General features: G+C 35.2%; 4 protein-coding genes and 1 long non-coding RNA gene across 54 annotated transcripts; all 5 read right to left on the reverse strand.

Annotated features, from left to right (window-relative positions):
- Window positions 1-2,837: 2,837 nt before the first annotated feature.
- LOC104729626 (uncharacterized) lies at window positions 2,838-5,692 on the reverse strand. The gene has a single exon (XM_010448586.3). The coding sequence runs from the start codon at window positions 4,149-4,151 to the stop codon at window positions 3,174-3,176; it is 978 nt and encodes a 325-aa protein (XP_010446888.1). The 5' UTR covers window positions 4,152-5,692; the 3' UTR covers window positions 2,838-3,173.
- A 511-nt stretch (window positions 5,693-6,203) lies between these two features.
- LOC104729627 (uncharacterized) lies at window positions 6,204-12,282 on the reverse strand. Of its 50 annotated transcripts, none has more exons than XR_015574226.1 (24): window positions 11,952-12,282; window positions 11,416-11,515; window positions 11,180-11,305; window positions 10,942-11,067; window positions 10,658-10,761; window positions 10,488-10,566; window positions 10,250-10,310; window positions 10,042-10,096; window positions 9,766-9,856; window positions 9,599-9,674; window positions 9,282-9,432; window positions 9,079-9,174; window positions 8,829-8,959; window positions 8,686-8,740; window positions 8,481-8,592; window positions 8,309-8,355; window positions 8,121-8,199; window positions 7,839-8,036; window positions 7,586-7,705; window positions 7,361-7,413; window positions 7,193-7,283; window positions 6,926-7,039; window positions 6,636-6,708; window positions 6,204-6,487 (listed from the first exon to the last, which is right to left on the reverse strand). It is a non-coding gene; the product is annotated as an uncharacterized LOC104729627 (long non-coding RNA). The 50 variants fall into 50 exon arrangements; XR_015574234.1 differs by having other exon boundaries at window positions 8,858-8,959; window positions 9,079-9,228; window positions 9,321-9,432; window positions 9,766-9,877; XR_015574222.1 differs by having other exon boundaries at window positions 8,858-8,959; window positions 9,766-9,877.
- Window positions 12,283-16,291: 4,009 nt separating this feature from the next.
- LOC104729630 (uncharacterized) lies at window positions 16,292-17,137 on the reverse strand. The gene has a single exon (XM_010448588.1). It carries the CDS (start codon window positions 17,135-17,137, stop codon window positions 16,292-16,294), a length of 846 nt encoding a protein of 281 aa, XP_010446890.1.
- Window positions 17,138-18,292: 1,155 nt separating this feature from the next.
- On the reverse strand, window positions 18,293-19,313 carry LOC104729631 (uncharacterized). Its single transcript, XM_010448589.2, has one exon. It carries the CDS (start codon window positions 19,289-19,291, stop codon window positions 18,500-18,502), a length of 792 nt encoding a protein of 263 aa, XP_010446891.1. The 5' UTR covers window positions 19,292-19,313; the 3' UTR covers window positions 18,293-18,499.
- An 828-nt stretch (window positions 19,314-20,141) lies between these two features.
- LOC104729632 (uncharacterized) lies at window positions 20,142-21,243 on the reverse strand. Its single transcript, XM_010448590.2, has one exon. It carries the CDS (start codon window positions 21,154-21,156, stop codon window positions 20,308-20,310), a length of 849 nt encoding a protein of 282 aa, XP_010446892.1. The 5' UTR covers window positions 21,157-21,243; the 3' UTR covers window positions 20,142-20,307.
- Between the last annotated feature and the right edge of the window lie 410 nt (window positions 21,244-21,653).

Consider the following 21,653-nt stretch of genomic DNA (forward strand, 5'->3'; position numbering starts at 1 on the left):
TGTTTTGGTACAGGCTGCTACTGCGTATGTGAATAATGTGATCCATGTCTCAAAAGTATACATTGTAATCGCAACTGAATTAAAAATAAAATACTGTTTCGGTTTGATATTGTTGTCTACTTAAATTTTTATGTGAGAATCGTGTGAATCAAACTAAGAAAAATACGTTCTTGGAAGTACCGCCACCGTAGGCTTTACTCCCATATTTAACCACTGGATTTCATTTTCTTCGGTTCGAAAAAATGAAAGGTTTATTTAATATTTTTTTTTTTTACAATATGGAACAATAAATTACTAATTAACAGGCAAAAGTCCTCATAGTGTAAATAGTTAATATATCCGCAAAAATTGGTGACATTTATTTAATTAATTATTATTGCAAATCTGCCATATGTAAATTGCTTTTTACGAAATAATAATACTAATTATCAGTAATTAACTAATTATCTTATTTTAAACATTAAAGTAAACTAGTGATTCTGGCATTCTGCATTCATATATATCTCTTCACATTTATCGTTTTAGGCAGTAAAATTATAGATATTTATAGCCTAGCTAGTACTTTTCTCATATAATTATAATAAATGCATAAACTTGATACAAGAGATGTTCGCACCTGAATGAGTTACACACTTATACAACAAGTCAACAAACACACATCCTCTAAAACATGGACGCATGTTTAAACTCTCTAAAAAAAAGAAACCAAGCCAAGATTTGAAAACCAATCGACCTGGTCAAGAGCAAAAAATTTAATTTCGAATCTGATCCGTTTTAAATTACACGGAGTGAATGTTAAGAAGAGAGACTTTAGCAGGAGAAGACAGAGCGTAACACAAAACAAGTCATTACACTCTCGTCTCTTGTGGTGATGATGATTCTTTCTTTAAACCTTTCGGCGACGACTAGCAGGAGAAGACACAGAGCATAACACAAAAAATGTCATTACACTCGTCTCTTGCATCACTCTAACCAAAGCATTCATCTCTTGATCATCACCATCACACCAAACACTCTCCAAATACGCGTCTGTCTCTCTTTCGACATTTTCATATATTTCTGGGTCTCCTTCTTGATATCTTTCCTCGACGCCATGTAAACATCTACGTCACTCTCAAGGCCAAACTCACGACGCCATGTAAAGAAATGACGATGTTAAAATATAGCCGTTGTATAATAGACACGTTGCCAAACCCAACGAGCATCCCAAGCAAAGCATCCTAAGCGGTGGAAAGTTTCATAGCACCATGGCTTGTTAATCGACATTTTGTGATGTGTTGATTATATAATGGGCTTGGGCTGTAATAGGCTGGATTTTTGCATGGCTTCTATTTATTAAAACCATTTAAATAATTTTGAAGGTCTAATCATGTTAAGATAAATCTTAGGTAATATAAGTAGAAAGATTTGACAATTTGATTATCTACCATATTGGAATATTCTATCTTATCTAATCCAAAATCAATCTTATCTAATCCAAAATCACATTGGCATAAAATCTTTGATATTATTTTACTATAATAGCAAACTTTCTCCTATAAAATCGTCATACATTGTCCAACTCCAAAATATATCAGAAATTGTTATCTTCACCAACTCTTTCTAGTTCTAAAGGTTAACGAAAGAAAAACAGATTTTCGTAACTATGGAAAAATTTTCATCAAAGACTGCTTTCATCATCCTTTTAGCTTTTACTGGTAAATTTAATGTTTTATATAACATAGTATTAAAGAATTTAAATTGTGTTATTAATGTTTTATTATACACTTTTTGTGTTGTAGTGATGATATCCGTAACAGTTGAGATCACTGAGGCAAAACGTGTGTTACTTGAAGAAACTTCTCGACACTTATTGCAACAGGAAGCTTCACTACCAGTTATTAAGCCACTTATTGCTAGTTTTTGTACGCCAGATTGTAAACCATTATGCTTTGCTACAGCCTGCCATTGCGTATGTCCTCCAGGTCACAAATAAGTGTTTGGTATGGCTGCTTCGTTAATTTTATGTGAGAATTGTAAGTCAAAATAATAAAAAAATATGTTCTTGGATGTACTGCCACCTTATGTTAAGCTTCACTCCCATTTTTAGCTACTGAATTTCATTTTCATTGGTTCGAGAAATTGAAATATTTATCAATAAAAATGAAAACAATAAAATATTGAAGACACAAAAGTCCTCATAATTAAATCATAATAATATTATTAGACTGTTTCATATTGAAGACACAATAAAATATTGAAGACACAAAAGTCCTCATAATTAAATCATAAGAAATTAAGAAGCTCAAGAAATTAAATCATAATAATATTGTGTAATCATAATAATATTCTTGAGCTTCTTAATTTCGACGCTCTGCCATTTAGAGAGAAAGACTAAACTTCTTGAGCTTCTTAGTCTGCGCAGAGGCTACTCCAGCCGCCTTCATTTTCTTCTCACCACCGCGTCTCTGACACAAGAATATAAGAAAAGAGATGTAGAAGAAGGAGGCTAATGTGTGAATATGTAAGTAACGGTTCGGTGAAATTAGTACAGTAACGCTCGCTTAGGTCCCACAGGAACACACCGACTTAATTGATATGCATTATTTAGCTGACTCGGGACAAATTGTGACGAGGTCAAAATATAACTGTTGTATCATAGACACGTTGCCAAACCCAACGAGCATTCGAAGCAGTGAAAACTGAAAAGTTTCAATAGCACCGTGGCTTGTTGACTTACATGTGTGTAATTCATTGATTCAGTAATAGGCTTGGGCTGTAATATTACATTTTTACAAAATAATAATAATCATAATTATCTTATTTTAAAAATTAAAATTAGTGATTCTGCATCCATATTTATCGTTGTAAGCGGTAGAATTATAGATATTTTATTTTATAGTCTAGTACATAAACTTTACAAGAGATGTGAAACATAAACTTTACAAGAGATGTTCGCACCTGAACGAGAACTTACAACAAACACACATGATGTGATACATCCTCTAATATATGGACGTAAACTTACAACAAAACACACATCCTCTAAAATATGGACGCATGTTTAAACTCTGTCAACATACAAGAGAAAAGAAAAAAAACAAACCAAGATTTTAAAACCAATAAACCCAGTCAAGAGCAAGTTATTTGTTTCGGAATCCATACCAAGAAATTCGAATCTGATCCACTTTGAATTAAGTGGAGAGGATGTTAAGAAGAGAGACTCTAGCTTGTATCATTACCTTGAACAATCCTTCAAGTCCCTCTTCAAGCTCTTCCATGGCTGCCTCTACACCTTCGGATCTAACCAATGCGCATTGAATCTTCTCACATACTTCTTCGCTAACTTTTTTCACCTCTTCTTGATCTTCCCTCGTCGTCATGACAACGACCTTCCCAAGCTCAGATTCCATTGCTTCAAGCTCGTGACAAGAAAAACCCTTCTCAAGATCTCTTTTTTCCTGGTTATGATGATCTATTCCTTTCTTCACAAGCTTCATAACAATCCCCCAACCTTTGTTGTGATTATGATTCTTAGTCGTTAACCCTTTAGGCGACGACAAGAACGAGAAGACCGAACGTAACACAAAGCAAGTCATCACACTCGTCTCTTGCATCACTCTAACTAAAGCACTCGTCTCTTGATCATCACCATCGCACCAAACACTCTCCAAAGACGCGTCTGTCTCTTTCGACATTACTATATACTTTTTGAGCTCCTTCTTGATCTCTTTCCTCGACGCCATGTAAGCATCCACGTCACTCTCGAGGCCAAACTCACCTCCTTTCTTGCTCCTTCTCAAAGCCGACTGAAGCTCAACAACACTCTTCTTGAGCTTCGACGCCGCGTCCTTAGCTCCACCACAAACCTCTAAGTACTTCAGAGACGCTTCAAGAAGCTCATCCATCAAACCACCACCATTAAGAAGAGCTTGCTGAGTTTCAGAAGAAGATTTGAAGAGATCTTCACTTAAACATCTGTAAAGGTCGGTGAGACCAGAGAGACCGTCACGGACCATCGTCCTCGAGTCCAACGAAGACGACCCCACAGCTCTAATCTTGGAGACCACTTCTTGAATCCTCCTAACACTAGGATGAGACCTAACCGGTAAACTGACACATCTAGATTTGTATGCTTTGTGGAGCCTCGGAGTCAATGAGGACATATACATCTCAGCTCAGGTAATGATGATGAAAATGAGTTATTCGAGTTGTGCTCTGTTCGGTTCTTTCACTCTAGGGCTTTTATAAAAAGATACACATAACGACATAAATGTACATAAATGTCAATGAGTAGGGCCCTAGCTTAGCTAAGACGTGAAGACCATGTGAAGAGAGTGTGGGTAATTTCACTAAGGTAGAACACGTAAGGCTCAATAAATGCTATGTCGTTTGAATATTGAGTTAAATCATTGTCGAAGTTCGATGTTTCGGTTTCGGTTACTAAAACCGAAACCTTTTTCACACCACTTTTCATGCACCAAAGCCACCGCCCATTTACAATTCTTTAACATTATAATTATTTCTAGTCTCGTTGGTCTTTGTTTCTTTTGGAGGTTACAAATGCAATGCACTATTTTTTAATGTGTGGGTACCTCGTTGAATTCAATTCAAGATCTTTGGAAGATTTTGTTACATTGTTTTTAAGTAAAAAGAAATACTCCATGAGATATGGTATTGTATGTGTAACGCACAGATGATGTGGTCCTATATGCAAGAGACGATGCCTCCCTTAAATAACACCGTCACACGTCAGCAATTATGTTACCATGAATTTAGGAAAGTATAAAATCAGGTTTGGGATCTTTTCGCTTTAAGGACTAAAATAATATATGAAAAATTTGAATATACCGCAAGGCATCAGTCAAAGCACTTTTGAATTAGTGATTCTTTTACCAGATTTTAAATTGCAAATTTGCGGAAGTGACTAAATTAATTATAATTATTCATTTTTATTATAAAATTTTCTATAACTGATTTGATGGAAATACCTTTACGGATAAGATATTTAAAGATGTTCGAAAGTGTGCAAGTATAGTTGTGTTAAGGTTTCTCGTAAAGTCTCGTAATAGTTAAATTGGATGAGGGAGTTGGGTTAAGACAGTTTCAGATGTGGGTTAATTAGGTGATTTTAAATTGGTTTATGGTTTTAATTGATTTGGAAATCAATGTACGTAGGATTTTTATAACTAGTTAATATAGAAATCCGTTCAATAATATTAAACAATGTATGCGACAACAAAATTAATGAAAGATGAAGCGGGAGAAGAACAATATCAAGGAGTGTCATGGCAGGATTGAACACGCAAAGCTCTGAGACGTGGTGCAATAGATGTTACCTTCCACAATAACTACAACTTAATTAAGCTGCAGTTAAATTTACCTTCGACAATAGATATTACCTTCCACGTGGTGTATAGTCAAATCTTTTTGACTCCCTTATTTATCAACCATATTTAAGAGATTCTATTCTTATCTTTTTTCTTATCTTTTTTCTTTTTTTGGTAACAAACTATTCATCTTTTAAAACATATTTTCTATTTTTATCTTGTTCATAAATATCGTTGACGCAGAATCTTTCATATTTAATTTTACTAAATTAAACACACTTTCTCTATTCTATATAAACGTTATACATTGTTTCAGATATTGTCATCCTTTTCATCAACTCTTTCTAGTTCTACAATCTTATCCAAAGAAAAAGAAAAAAAAAACAAAACAGAATTACATGACGATGGGAAAATCTTCATCAAAGGCTGCTTTCATCATCCTTTTGGCTTTTATTGGTAAATTCAATTTTTTTTATACAATATGGTATTAAAGAATTATGCTGTGTTACTAATGTTTTATTATACACTTTCTTTTGTGTTGTAGTGATGATATCCGTAACAGTTGAGATTGCTGAGGCGAAACGTCTCTTACTTGAAGAAACTTCTCGACACTTGTTGCAACAGGAAGCTTCACTACCAGTTATTAAGCGACTTATGACAAGTTTTTGTAGGCCAGGATGCAAACCATTATGCTTTGCTACAGCCTGCCATTGCGTATGTCCTGAAGGTCAAAACTAAGTGTTTGGTATGGTTGGATCATTAATTTTATGTAAGAATTGTTAAAAATGATCTTATTTATGAATTGTTGTTAATTTTATGAATTTTAAAATAATCTTATTTATGAATTGTAAAATTTTATGAATTTTAAAATGATCTTACTTATGAATTGTGAAATTTTATGAATTTTAAAATAATCTTATTTATGAATTGTGTAATTTTACGTCCTAAATCCCTCTCGTGTGAAGTCAACAATATCTTCGGTCATGTAAACATCTACGTCACTCTCAAGGCTAACTCACGACGCCATGTAAAAAAATTGACGATGTCAAAATATAGCCGTTGAATGATTGTATCATAGACACGTTCCAAACCCAACGAGCATTTGTGATGCTGCATCCCATACTTCTGTTTTCTACTGCTCCTCCCATACTTTTTTTTATCGCTCTTTTGATTCATTCCTTAAAACCAATTTAACATTTTATCAAACCTCAAATCAATGAAACTCCAATAAATCACAGATGAAAGATGAAATTTCTTGCATTGAGAGATTACTACACAGTCTACGCAATTCTTAATCTTGGAAAACAGGACTTTGTGATTACTTACAGAGCAAGAAGAAGATTTGGTCATAAACTTTTGCATTTGATTATGCAGTGCTACGTCATTAACACTCGTTTACCTGCAGCGAATGTCAACTACCTTTATATACTTTTCTGATTACTTTGTTTGGCTTGAGACGATTCTGGTGCCTTGTCTACTTAACGTCCAAAACACACACATACGTAAATGTGCAAGAAATCTTGAAACAGGTCCCAAAATCAAACATAAATCCAATTTTTAAACCTAGACTCGATCATGAAAAAAAATATGATAAATCTAAACTTTGTAAATCTTACCTCTAAAAATCAGTATGATGTCGTTACTGTAAGAACACCCACCGGCAACCGTTTTTCGTCTGAATCTACTCCATCATCCAGAAAAAAAAGGTTTTGGAACACACGAACACGCACCTGTTTCACCCAAAGGAAACAAACAAACCCGTTTTTTAAGATCACCATATACAAACAAAAGCAAAACTCTTATCTCAAAAGTAAAAAACATTCACACGCCAAATAAAGATAAGATAAGAGTTAAGGAATCAGAGAGTTTCAACTATTTATTACCTGTGGAAGGGAATTTTTGACATGAGGCAATGACAAGCACCTCTTTGTTCAAAGGCTATGCGTTGAATTATGGTGCCTTGTGGAGTTCCAACTTCAAAAAAAGAAGAAGGGAGTATTGGTTAAAGGATAGAGATAAACTTCTAACAGAAGAAAATAAAGAAACGATACCTTCAGGTCTGTTTGCTCTCTCCATCTCTCTCTCTCTCTCTGTCTCACTGTCCCTGCAGTGATAAGAATCAACACATTAGAAGAAAAAACTATAACAAGAGACAAGACAAAGACCTAATTTACCTTTGAATCGAGCAATTTGATGTTGTTTTACATAAATCCAATCTTAAACCTAGACTTGATCACGAACGAAAATGTGATAAATCTAAACTTTGTAAATCTTACCTCTTAAAAGTATAAATACCAGGTAGTCTAAACTTTCATAATCCTCAAAGTAATCACAGAGTTCTACATTTTGATTCTCCACTTGAGAAACTTCCGTTGAAGCTGCTATTGAAGATGTCTCTGCATTATGATTAGTCAATGAAATTGTTTGAAGATGAAGCCCCTGCTACAATAAGAAAATGAGATCTTTGTATACTAATAAAACAGATCCATCAAGCTATGAGTCTGTTCTTAAGTGATGAAGGGTATTTACCTTGAATTATGGCAGATGTTGGAAACTTCTTTGTGGTGCAGGCAAAAGCTGGTGCTATGGGGTGAAGTCCTTGCTGATTTTGAAACAATAATTGGCTCACATGTCATAATTTTCCATTATTTAGCTTTTTCCTTGTGATGGCTTTGATTTTGATGAATCATATTGCTAGTGCTAGTTAAGTATTAAACACTCGTTTCCCTGCAGTGAATGAAATCAACACATTAAAAAATATTATAATAAGAAGAACGTGAGACCATAGCGGTTATTAAGAATGTCAACTACCTTTATACATTTTTATGATTACTGCGGCCTTTGGCTCGAGACAATTCTGGTGCCTTGTCGAGTTCCGCTTCAGTAGCACCTTGTTGTTCAACAAAAAAAAAAAAAAGAATCATTGGGTCGACAAGGATGAACTCGAAACAGGACAAAGGAAAGAAAAGAAAATCTGAGAGGAATTTGAGATTACTTACAGAGCAAGAAGAGGGGTATTCCATGGTCTTGGTCATAATCCCTAACACTTCAGTAACACCATAACCAGAAGAAAAAAGAAAAAGAGAAAAGAAAGGATTATTGGTTAAAGGATAGAGATAAACTTGAAACAGAAGAAAATAAAGAAAAGAATACAACTTTGAGATGACTTACAGAGCAATAAGAAGAGGATTTATTTTCCATCATTTGGGTTCATGAGTCACCATCATCCTTAACATCAATGGGAAGAAAGTGAACCTCCATATATCTTCGTCATCTAGAGAAGCTGCAACAACAAAACCAAAAAGTCTCAGTCTCACTTATGCATGGGAAAAGTATTGAGTTACAGTATTGTTAGTACTGAGTTGGAACGACTTGCCTGAGTAAAGCAAAAAAACCCAAATGAGAGTTAGAACACGAACACGCACACACACCTGTTAAACCCAAAAGAAACAAACAAACCCATTGAAAAAAAAAAAAGAAGAAGCAAATTTGGACAAGTAAAGAAAGACTTATCTATACTTTTTAATCGATTAATTTGATGTTGTTACTTTAAGAACGCTCTCCGGCAGCCGTTTTCGATCTGAATATACTTCGTACTGTCCTTGAAAAAATCTGAGTCAATGTCGGTTGGAACACACACACACACACATCTTTCGTTTCACCACAAAAGAAACAACAAACCAATTGATTAATTAAGATCCCATATACAAAAACAGAACTCTTGTTTCAAAAGCAAAATATTTACATATTATAGGGTTTAGAAAGGTACCTCTGACTTGTGATGGCTTGAATTTTTCCTGAATAGATGGGGACTAGTGAAGCGAACGTACTGAGTGTTTGTGAGTAATGTAACGACTGTCCTTGCCTGAGTAAAGCAAAAAAATTTCAGATGAGAGATGGAACACGAACACGCACACACCTGTTTCACCCAAAAGAAAAGAACAAACCCATTGAAAAGCAAATTCGACTCACTTTTAAGGACGCGGACAAGGGAAGAAAGACTTATATAACCATTAAACTCAGTTTGATGTTGTCACTGTAAAAACGCCTGCCGCCAACCGTTTTTGGCCTGAATCTACTTCATCCTCCAAAAAATATAGTTTTGGAACACACGAACACGCACCTGTTTCACCCAAAGGAAACAAACAAACCCATTTTTAAGATCACCATATACAAACAAACTCTAATTTCAAAAGCAAAAACATTCACAAGCCAAACTAAGATAAGAGAAGAGTTAAGGAATCAGATTGTTTCAACTGTTACAAATTGTGAATAATGAAACGACTTGCCTGAGTAAAACAAAAAATTCAGATGGGCGCTGGAACACGAACACGCACACGCACACGCACACACACACACCTACACCTGTTAAACCCAAAAGAAAGAAACAAACCCATTAAAAAGAAAATTCGATTCACTTATGGAAGGTAGACAAGGGAAGAAAGACCTATTTTACCTTTAAAAATCAGTTTGATGTTGTTAATTTAAGAACGCCCTCCGGTAACCGTTTTTGGACTGAATCTACTTCATCCTCCAATAAAATCTGGCTGAAACACACGAACACACAGCTGTTTCACATAAAAGAAAGGAAACAAACCCATTATTGAAGATCGCCATATACAAACAAAAGCTGAGCTCTTATTTCAAAAGTAAAAACATTCACACGAAAATAAAGATAAGAGAAGAGTTAAGGAATCGAAAATAAAAATAATCCCTAACACTTCAGTAGCACCTTGTTGTTCAAAAACAAAAGCATCATTCTGGTTGGAACACGAGCACACACACACCTGTTTAGCGAAAAGAAATAAACAACAACATGAATGAAGATCACCATATACAAACAAAAGCTCGACTCTTATTTCAAAAGCAAAAACATTCAGTCTCCAAATAAAGATAAGAGAAGAGTTAAGGAATCAGTAGAGGAATATGAGATCACTTACAGAGAGAAAGAAGAGGAGTATTACATGGTTTAGGTCATAATCCCTCACACTTCAGTAGCACCTTATAGTTCAGAACAAAAAAAAAAAAAAAAGTATTGGTTAAAGGAGATAGACAAAACCAAATATCAATGGGAAGGAAGTGAACCACCATAAATACATCTCCATCATCTAGAGAAGCGGCAACAACAAAACAAAATACTTGCAGTCTCACGTATGGATGGGGACTACTGAAGCGTACTAAGTGCTTGTGAGTAATGGAACGACGTGCCAGAGTAAAGGCAAAATATTCAGATGAGAGTTGGAATACGAACACACACCTGTTAAACCAAAACAAAAAGTAATAAACAAACACATTAATAAAAAAGCAAATTCGAGTCAAGGGACGAAAGACTTATATCTATATGTTACCTTCCTCCGGCAACCGTTATAGGTCTGAATAGACTTGGTACTGTCCTTGAAAAGAAAGATCTGAGTCAACGTCGTCGTCAAGGTTGGAACACATTAACACACACCTGTTTCGTTTCAACACCTCAAAAGAAAAAACAAACCAATTGATTTAATAGACAAAAAAAACAGAGCGCTTGTTTCAAAAGCAAAATATTCACACACACACACACACACACACATCTTTGTAATAGTAGAAAGAGAAAAAAAAAATCAAAATCGATTCCTAGGGTTGAGAAAAGAGATACCTCTTGACTTGTTTTGGCTCTCTCTCTCACTCTCTCGTGGCCTTGCGATGGCTATGATTTTTGCTGAATGAGACTCGGACATACATCAAAAACTGTAGAGCTACGTTTTTAACAATCATCGTTACCCTGCAATGACAAGAATCAACACAATTAGAAAGAAAGCAAAAAAAAAAAAAAAAAGAAACTATAACAACAAGAGGAACAGCGCCACCGACAAGACAAAAGACCTAGATATTACCTTCTTTGAATCGAACAATTTTGATGTTGTTTTTACTGTAAGAGCACGCCGGACCGACACCGTTTTCGGTGTTTTGAATCTTCATCCTCCAAACAAATAAATCTGAGTAGATCATCGTCCTCCTGGCTGGGAACACGATATCGAACACACAACTCATTATTATTAAAAAGCGAAACTCTGTTTTTAAAAACGCAAAAAAAAAAAATCAAAATCGAAGAAGAACACGAAAGGATTACCTCGTCTTCTTGACTTGTTCTTCGTGTCGCCGCCACTACTAGAAGAATCGAACTCTCTCTCTCTCCGATCACTCTCTCTCAATTTTGTGTTCTCCAGATACTGAGCGAGAGTCGTCAGATATTTATTTATAAACAAAAGAGGCGAAGACAAAAAAAAAGGAAAAAGGAAATAACCCTAATGCAAAATAATAGTTTCATAGGCTAATAAAAGCCCATCAGAGATAACACAAGCCCAATATAGGCCCAAGTAGAAAGTTGTTAATGTTGGTTTTATTTTTTACTAGGTTCCTTATAAAATTTATCGGTTTAACAAACCGAGATTGCTTGACTAGAAAGTGAAGACTCTGATCCGAACCGAGCGTTAAAACATATAAAACTTTTAAAACAAAACCATTTGGGTCTTGAAAACTGAGAAATTTTGCAATTGGGTCTCGAACGGAAAGAAACTCATATCCTAATTTCCAAATCAAAACAAACTCAAACCCTAATATCCCAAATCAAAGTTTCAATATCCCAAATCGAAGTTTCAATAGTACCTTATGGGATTTGGATTACGAATAGGGATGAAGAAGACGAGTAGAAGAAAACGACGAAGAAGACGAGACTGAGCTTCGTCGGTGGTCGTGACTCGGTGAGAGGGACTGAGAGAGAGTGGTGGTGTCGTGGTGACTGGTGAGATTAGGGTAAAATAGATTAGTCGTGTAGGCTTAGTTGTTAGCTAGTAGTAAGGTTAAAATCTTGGTTAACCAATCGGAATATCCGAACCGATCCGACCCGAAGAGATACCCGAATCCCATTTCAAATTCTTCCGATCGGTTTCTTCGTAATAACCGAAGTTCACCCAAACCGACTTTTTCGGTTTGGGTTGGGTCGGAAATTTTGGGTCGCTTATTTATCTCAGACCTACTAAGCACCGTGGCTTTTTGATTGACATGTGTTGTTGTTATTCATTGATTCTAAATGGGAGTTGGGCTGTAATAGGCTGGATTTTAGTCGTGGGCTTTTACTGAATCAAACTTAGTTTGTGTATAGTCAAATCTATTTGAGTCCCTTGTTTATCAACCATATTTAAGAGATTCTATTCTTATCTTTTTTCTTTTTTGGTAACAAACTATTCATCTTTCAAAACAAATTTTTCTATTCTTATCTTGTTCATAAATATGTTCATAATCTTTCATATTTAATTTTACTAAATTAAGCACATTTTCTCTATTCTATATAAACTTATACATTGTTTCAGATATTGTCATCTTTTTCATCAATTCTTTCTAGTTCTACAAGCTTATCCAAAGAAAAAGAAAAAAAACAAAACATGATGATGGGAAAATCTTCATCAAAGGCTGCTTTCATCATCCTTTTGGCTTTTATTGGTAAATTCAACTTTTTTTATATAGTATGGTATTAAAGAATTATATTGTGTTACTAATGTTTTATTATACACTTTTTTGTGTTGTAGTGATGATATCCGTAACAGTTGAGATTGGTGAGGCAAAACGTCTCTTACTTGAAGAAACTTCTCGACACTTGTTGCAACAGGAAGCTTCACTACCAGTTATTAAGCGACTTATGACAAGTTTTTGTAGGCCAGGATGCAAACCATTATGCTTTGCTACAGCCTGCCATTGCGTATGTCCTGAAGGTCAAAACTAAGTGTTTGGTATGGTTGGGTCGTTAATTTTATGTAAGAATTGTTGAAAATGATCTTATTTATGAATTGTTGTTAATTTTATGAATTTTAAAATAATCTTATTTATGAATTGTGAAATTTTATGAATTTTAAAATGATCTTATTTATGAATTGTGTAATTTTACGTTGTTAATCCCTCTCACGTGTGAAGTCAACAATATCTTCTTCGGTCATCTAAACATCTACGTCACTCTCAAGGCTAACTCACGACGCCATGTAAAAAAGTTGACGATGTCAAAATATACTTGTTGTATGATTGTATCATAGACATGTTGCCAAACCCAACGAGCATCCCATATTTCTGTTTTCTACTGCTCCTCCCATACTTTTTTAATCGCTCTTTTGATTCATTCCTTAAAACCAATTTAACATTTTATCAAACCTCAAATCAATGAAACTCCAATAAATCACAGATGAAAGATGAAATTTCTTGCATTGAGAGATTACTACACAGTCTACGCAATTCTTAATCTTAGAAAACAGGACTTTGTGATTACTTACAGAGCAAGAAGAAGATTTAGTCTACTTAACGTCCAAACACGCACATATAAAATTCTGTATGATATTGCTACTGTAAGAACACCGCCGGCAAGAAATCAGTAACATGTCCCAAAATCAAACAGAAATCCAATATTTAAACCTATACTCGATCATGAATAGAAAATATGATAAATCTAAACTTTGTAAATCTTACCTCTAAAAATCAGTATGGTGTTGTTACTGTAAGAACGCCCGCCGGCAACCGTTTTTCGTCTGAATCTACTTCATCCTCCAAAAAAAAGGTTTTGGAACACACGAACACGCACTTGTTTCACCCAAAGGAAACAAACAAACCCGTTTTTTAAGATCACCATATACAAACAAAAGCAAAACTCTTATCTCAAAAGTAAAAAACATTCACACGCCAAATAAAGATAAGAGAAGAGTTAAGGAATCAGAGAGTTTCAACTGTTTATTACCTGTGGAAGGGAATTTTTGGCATGAGGCAATGACAAGTACCTTTTTGTTCAAAGGCTATGCGTTAAATTATGGTGTCTTGTGGAGTTCCAACTTCAAAAGAAGAAGAAGGGAGTATTGGTTAAAAGATAGAGATAAACTTCTAACAGAAGAAAATAAAGAAATGATACCTTCAGGTCTGTTTGCTCTCTCCATCTCTCTCTCTCTCTCTCTGTCTCACTGTCCCTGCAGTGATAAGAATCAACACATTAGAAGAAAAACTATAACAAGAGGCAAGACAAAGACCTAATTTACCTTTGAATCGAGCAATTTGATGTTGTTTTACATAAATCCAATCTTAAACCTAGACTTGATCACGAACGAAAATGTGATAAATCTAAACTTTGTAAATCTTTCCTCAAAAGTATAAATACCAGGTAGTCTAAACTTTCATAATCCTCAAAGTAATCACAGAGTTCTACTAAGCAACCGAACCGACTTTTTCGGTTTGGGTCGGGTCGGAAATTTGGATCGGTTATTTATCTCAAGCCTACTAAGCACCGTGGCTTTTTGATTGACATGTGTTGTGATTCATTGATTCTAAATGAGTGTTGGGCTGTAATAGGCTGGATTTTAGTCGTGGGCTTTTACGAGTCAAACTTAGTTTGTGTATTTTGTCAAATTTTTTTGAGTCCCTTATTTATCTACCATATTTAACACATTCTATTCTTATCTTTTTTTTTGGTAACAAACTATTTATCTTTTAAAACTATTTTTCTATTCTTATCTTGTTCATAAATATCGTTGACGCAAAATCTTTCATATTTAGTTTTACTAAATTAGCACACTTTCTCTATTCTATATAAACGTTATACATTGTTTCAGATATTGTCATCTTCTTCATCAACTCTTTCTAGTTCTACAAGGTTATCCAAAGAAAAATAAAAAGAAAAAGAAAAAGAAAAAACAAAACAGATTTACATGACGATGAGAAAATCTTCATCAAAGGCTGCTTTCATCATCTTTTTGGCTTTTATTGGTAAATTCAACTTTTTTATATAATATGGTATTAAAGAATTATACTGTGTTACTAATTAATGTTTTATTATACACTTTCTTTTGTGTTGTAGTGATGATATCCGTAATAGTTGAGATCGCTGAGGCGAAACGTCTCTTACTTGAAGAAAATTCTCGACACTTGTTGCAACAGGAAGCTTCACTACCAGTTATTAAGCGACTTATGACAAGTTTTTGTAGGCCAGGATGCAAACCATTATGCTTTGCTACAGCCTGCCATTGCGTATGTCCTGAAGGTCAAAACTAAGTGTTTTGGTATGGTTGCGTCGATAATTCTATGTAAGAATTGTTGTAAATGATCTTATTTATGAATTGTTTGATTTTATGAATTTTAAAATGATCTTATTTATGAATTGTGTAATTTTATGAATTTTAAAATGATCTTATTTATGAATTGTGTAATTTTACGTCGTTAAAGAGGCGAAAACTTTGTTGTAAAGTAAAAAGAAAAAGAAAAAGGAAATAACCCTAATGCAAAATAACCCTAATAGTAAATCACTTTTATAGGCTAATAAAAGCCTATACAAGCCCAATATAGGCCAAGTAGAAAGTTGTCAATGTTGGTTTTATTTTTTACTCGGTTCCTTACAAAATTTGCCGGTTTGCCAAACCGGGATTGCTTGACTAGAAGTGAAAGACTCTGATCCGGCCAGACTTGTAAAAAATAATAATAAAAAGACGTAGTAGACTTGTAAACCTCAGTACATAACAGTTCGAGCATACGGTTTTAATATCACTTCTACATATGATTACTAATTAATATCAGCATCTTGGGTATATTCATGCTCGATCGATATTATAATACTAGCATGCATAAATTTCAGCAGCGATAATTGTATGCACGTTCAACGTCAGTGGTTAATTTTTAGAGTACTGATAAGTCAACTCTCCTATCCTTTGTACATAATAAATCAAGACATGAACGTATAAGTTTCAATCATGGATTTGAGTTTAGAAAATTTTCTAACTAATTAAGTCATATTTTAAATTATGAGTCTTAGATTTTTTTTTCGTAACACTTGTGGATATAAAACTGCAATGTTGATTCTACATTTACACATTTTCCTTACATGTATATCAGTCTACAAAATCTTTTATATGCTTCTACAATGCATTCCTCCGGCAAATTCTCTAAAACCGAATGGCCACGAAGGTTACATTGCATACATTAACTTCTTAGTGAGAGATTATGTTGAGAAGCGAGGCTCGTGTTCTTATCAACCTTCGAAACAATCCTTCTAGATTTTTCTCGAACCCACAAACGCTCATCTCAACCTCATCAAGCTTCTTTTGTAGATCCTCATGCCCGCAAGAATCTCCACGAATTACGGAATCCAATGTCTCCAACTCGTTCTTCGTGGCCTCGTGATGATCTTTTTTCTTCTTTAGTACCGAAGCCAACTTGCTCTTTATGTTACTTTGTCGTCCGGACAAGAGTTCCAAGAACGACTTCAACACCACTACACTTAATGATACCACTCGTCTCATCGCATCCATAACCGCCACAAGATGTCCATCTTCATAATCATTATCACATGAACCTGACACTCCATCGATTTTCTTCAAGGATCCGAGAAGCTTCTTAGCTTCTTTTCTCATGTTCTTCCTGAATCGGACATAGCCCGAGACAGCGACAACTAGTTGATCTCCTCCTCCGGCTACCTTCTTGCGACTAACACATGAGTGAACACCACGAACATGACCGTGAGTCTCCGCCATAAGATCCCTCGAGACGCTGCATATATCCATCAGCCTCAACGAACCATCAAGCATTTCCTCCATGAACTCCGACCCACCAGAGGACATAGCCCGTTGCGTTGAACCCATTTTCAGAAACTCTTCCGTGCAGTTGTAGAGTTCCTCCAAACCAGCCATGCCCATCAAGATCGATTCGGATGAACCCGTCGTTGTGTTTATTGTTTTAATTTTATTAAGAGCTTCTTCAATCTCACTCGTGCTTGGATGCGATCTTGAAGGTAAACTTGTCGATCTTAATTGTTTCTTAGTAATCATATTCGCCATCTTTTGTGTCTTGTTTTTTTTTTTTTGTATGTGTTTTGAGGTTTTGTTTCCTCCTTTTAATTTGATCGTTCTGCTTTGTTCAACTTGCCCTACACATGCATATATATAGCATAAGGTTTTTGCAACGTCATCAACCAACAAAACTTCAACAATAATTGATCTTTTAAATTTGATTGGTCCAATTATTACTGGCAAATCTGTGGCACTCTTGAGCTGTCGGACTTATTATATTGGTCAATTTATTTGGCCACAGAGAAAAGCCTGATGAGTCATAATCTATGTTGCCTCCGGTTTCGCCACATTATCAATTGACCTTTCGGGTTCGTAAAAGCGTCTCGGTAGGCAATGAGATCCAGATCTTCCTCCTATCAACTTATGTAGTTTGCTACTTACGATTCCTTAAAACAAAAAGAAATACTCTTCTAAAACATACAAAAACTATTACATTGCCTCCTGCATGACCGTCTCACATTGCGACACGTGTAAGAAGAGCACGGGTTTTGAGAAGATTTGTTTCGTCAGTGCTCACTCTGTTATTTGTTTTAATAAACGTGGAAGTGGACTTTTTAACGGTATCGTTTTGTTGGTTAAAAAAAACTTTTCATTTATTACCAATCATTGGTAAAGCCAAAACAGTAACAGCCATTTGTGTTGCAACTTAAATTTGTCTCAGGAAAAAGACTGACATTTCTAGTATTTCTTATTATGCGATATAGTATATTTTTGTTCAATTAACTTCTGTACAATATTGAGAAATCTTTCATCAGCAGTAAATTTAATGTACTCAACCGGTTTTAACTTTTATTTGCCACTTCTTTTTCACGCTGACGCTGTTAAATAACCTAATTATGGTTTTTTAGTTTGATGGTAAGAAAGTAACAATTGGTTTTTTTTTTTAAATAATCCTTTGCGTTGGTTAATATAATTTTGGCCATATTTGCAGCTATATAATTATTATTAATCACAAACTGAAAATATATTTCACATTCTATATTTTAAGATAGGGATCGGAAAAGAATAAAAACAAACGGCAAATACATTTCATGGAATTTGCGATCAATATATCCTTACATAATACATTGTTGTTTTAAGCTAAGCAGCTGATTAAATTATAGAAGTAGTGAACGACTTATTCATTATAATGTTGTTGTCAAATGTCAAAACTCTTATTATATCTTCATTTCAATGAAAGTACGTCACATAATGTATGAAGCAACAACAGCATAGATTGAATAGTTCAAAGAAACAAACGGAAGAAAACAATGTTACGAAGGAAGAGTATTTGCATGCGCACATGCACATTATTGAAATCAAACAAGAAAATTGAAATTGTAATGTTTTAGCAAAGTCTCAGAATGCTTTTCACTTAGCTTTGTCATCCTCTTTTCCGTCTTCCTGTGGGGGAGACCTATTGAGATCAAACTTTGGAGCGACACCAGATGCAGTCCCTCCTTCATCCTCTTCCATTACATCAACATTCAGATCAATCTCCAACCCTCCAGTGCCTGAACCAGACCCTCCGCCACCGGAAGAAGCAGCAACCGTCCCACCAAATCCTTCCTCAGCCGCATTAAATGTTGGTGGAGGAAGAAAACCTTGATATCCACGGTCTTTGTGAAGACTTAGGTGACCAAAGACAGCTTTCCAAGAACCAAAACCTATCCCACATATGTTACATGTGGGAGGACCTTTAGGAGGGTTGGTCAATTGCGTCGACCCTTTCTTTCTAGCCTTCTTAATTGGCTCTTTGTCCATGGTGGAAGCGACGACTGTAGATCCAGACGCTCCGGCAAGAGCTTCCAATAAGACACGTGGTCTTCCGACTTTGATCCTATCTTTGGGAGCCCCATCAAAGCCACCTTTACCACTGCCAGTTTGATCCTTCTTCCCAGCGGCTTCCTTAGCAGCATCAACACTAAGTGTTGCCGCAACTGCGGCTTCTTTAGCAGCATCAACAATAAGAGTTGCCGCAACTGCGGCGTCTTCACGGATAGTTTCATCCACGTTAAAACTTTCAGCGAGACTCAATGCCGGCAAGGCCAGAACAAGTTCGTGAATTTCTCCTTTTTCATCGCTACTAAGATAGCCACTGTCGTCAGAACTTTCATGTCCCTCTTCCTCAGAATTCAGTTTTCTCTCGTCAGTATTACTCATGATTTTGCCTTGTTGAGAGTAATACTTTTTTACAATCCATCAAATTGGTCTTTATATAGTTTCTCCGTTTACAGTTATGTGTGTGCCTAACGAGTGTTTTGTTTGTTTAGATCCCTCTCGCGCCTTTTCTTTCAAAGGTTGCGTCCGTACGTAGGTTCCAATTCAAATCATGTTTTGACAAAACTACCCCTGAGGATAAAGAACGAGTATTTGCTATCTTCAGATGATATGTACCAAAAATTGAAAACCAGAAAATCATCAATTAATATAATAATTTAACTAAACCGGCACGCACGTGCTCCTATGGGTATCATGAATTTTTTGGTTTAGAGTTTATTTATTTCTCTGTAAAATTTTGGTTGTGAATTATTCTTATATTATATATACGTACTTTAGATTTTTTTAGTACCACAATTATGATATATATAATTGTTTATTTTGTAGTATTGAATAAATAAATGAAATATATAATTTTAGTTTTTAGGTGAACTTTTACAAATACTCATGAATTAAAAAGCTTTTACAAAATACTCATGAATTTAATAAACAACGCTATTTGTAAAATTAATGTCTGTAATGTATGAAGAAAACTTAAACAAAAGTTAATAAATATCGATGTAGGTTCTATATATTGTACACTATATACGTTCTAACCAGTTACAAATAACTTAAAAAGAAAAATTTGACAAAGTATTTCAAATAATTGTATCTTTCATAGACGTTAATACTAAAAGACACACGAATATATAAGTTTCGATATGTTTGAGCCGAGATTAAAAATTTGATGAGAAAAGATTGCCACTGATTCAGTCAATTTGAACTGTTGGTTTTAGATGGCTCCATAATAACATTTATCACAAAAAAGCTTGTATTAATCAATGCAATATTGTATCTATTTTTACAAATTTATCTCTACATTTATCAATATGTCTAGTGTGTATATAATGTATCCCTCCGGCAAATTCTATAAAGTCGAATGCCTGGGAAGGTTACATTACGTGTGCGTACATTAAAATCTAATGAGAGATTATGTTGAGAAGCGAGGCACGTGTTCTTATCAACCTTCGAAATAACCCTTCTAAATTCTTCTCGAACCCATCAATGCACATCTCAACATCCTCTAGCTTCTTTTGAAGATCATCATGAGAGCAGCATATCGCTGAATCCAAACTCTCCAACTCGTTCTTGGTCCCATCATCATGATGAACCTTCTTTTTCTTTAGTACCGAAGCCAACTTGCTCTTAATGTTACTTTGTCGTCCCGACAAGAACTCCAAGAACGACCTCAACACCGAAACGCTAACGGAAACTACTCCTCTCATCGCATCTATAACCGCCACAAGATGTTCATCTTGCTCATGATTAATTACGGATGATGATGAACTTAGGCCTCCATCAATGTTCTTCAAGGATCCAAGAAGCTTCCTAGCTTCTTTTCTCATGTTCTTTCTAAATCCAACATACCCCAAGACGGCAACATCGAGTTGGTCTCCTCCTCCGGCTAATTTCTTTCTCCTGAGACATGATTGAACACCACGAACATGCTCGTGAGTCTCCACCATGAGATCCCTTGAGACGCTGCATATATCCATTAGCCTCAACGAACCATCAAGCATCTCCTCCATAAACTCGGATCCATCAGACGACATAACCCTTTGCGTTGAGCTCATTTTCAGAAACTCCTCCGTACAATTGTAGAGCTCCTCCAATCCCGCCAAGCTCATCAAGGTTGACTCGGACGAATCCGTCGTGGTGTTAATCTTTTTAACCTTGTGAAGAGCTTCCTCGATTCCCGTCGTGCTTGGATGCGATCTTGAAGGTAAGCTTATAGATCTTAGTTGATTCTTGACGATCATATTAGACATTTTTCGTAATATGGTTTTGTGCTTTTGTTTTAATCTTTTTTAGAAAGGCGTTTGAGCTATTTTTCTTTCTTTTTTGATCGATCTGCTTTATTCAACTTGCTCTACCAATGTATAAAATATATACAGCATAGGGTTTTTGCGTATCAACCAACAAAACTTCAACAATAATTGAATTTTAAAATTTGATTGGTCCGATTATTACTGGCAAATCTGTGACTTTCTGAGCTGTCGGGCTATTATATTGGTCAAATTATTTGGCCACAGAAATGAGCCTGATGAGTCATCGTTTGTGTTGCCTCCGGTTTTGCCACATTATCAATTGACCTTTCGAGTTTTCTTAAATATTAAAAACATCGACGGTGTCAAAAATTTAAATGGTCTCGACTCTCGGTAGGTATCGAGATCCAGATCTTCCTCAACCATATACTGTATTAAAAATTATATACGCCCTTCTTTTATCCAATCAGCTCTTATGTAGGTTTGCATATTACGGAAAA

The sequence above is a fragment of the Camelina sativa genome, chromosome 12, assembly GCF_030686135.1.
Source record: "Camelina sativa cultivar CO46 ecotype springtype chromosome 12, ASM3068613v1".
NCBI lineage: Eukaryota > Viridiplantae > Streptophyta > Magnoliopsida > Brassicales > Brassicaceae > Camelina > Camelina sativa.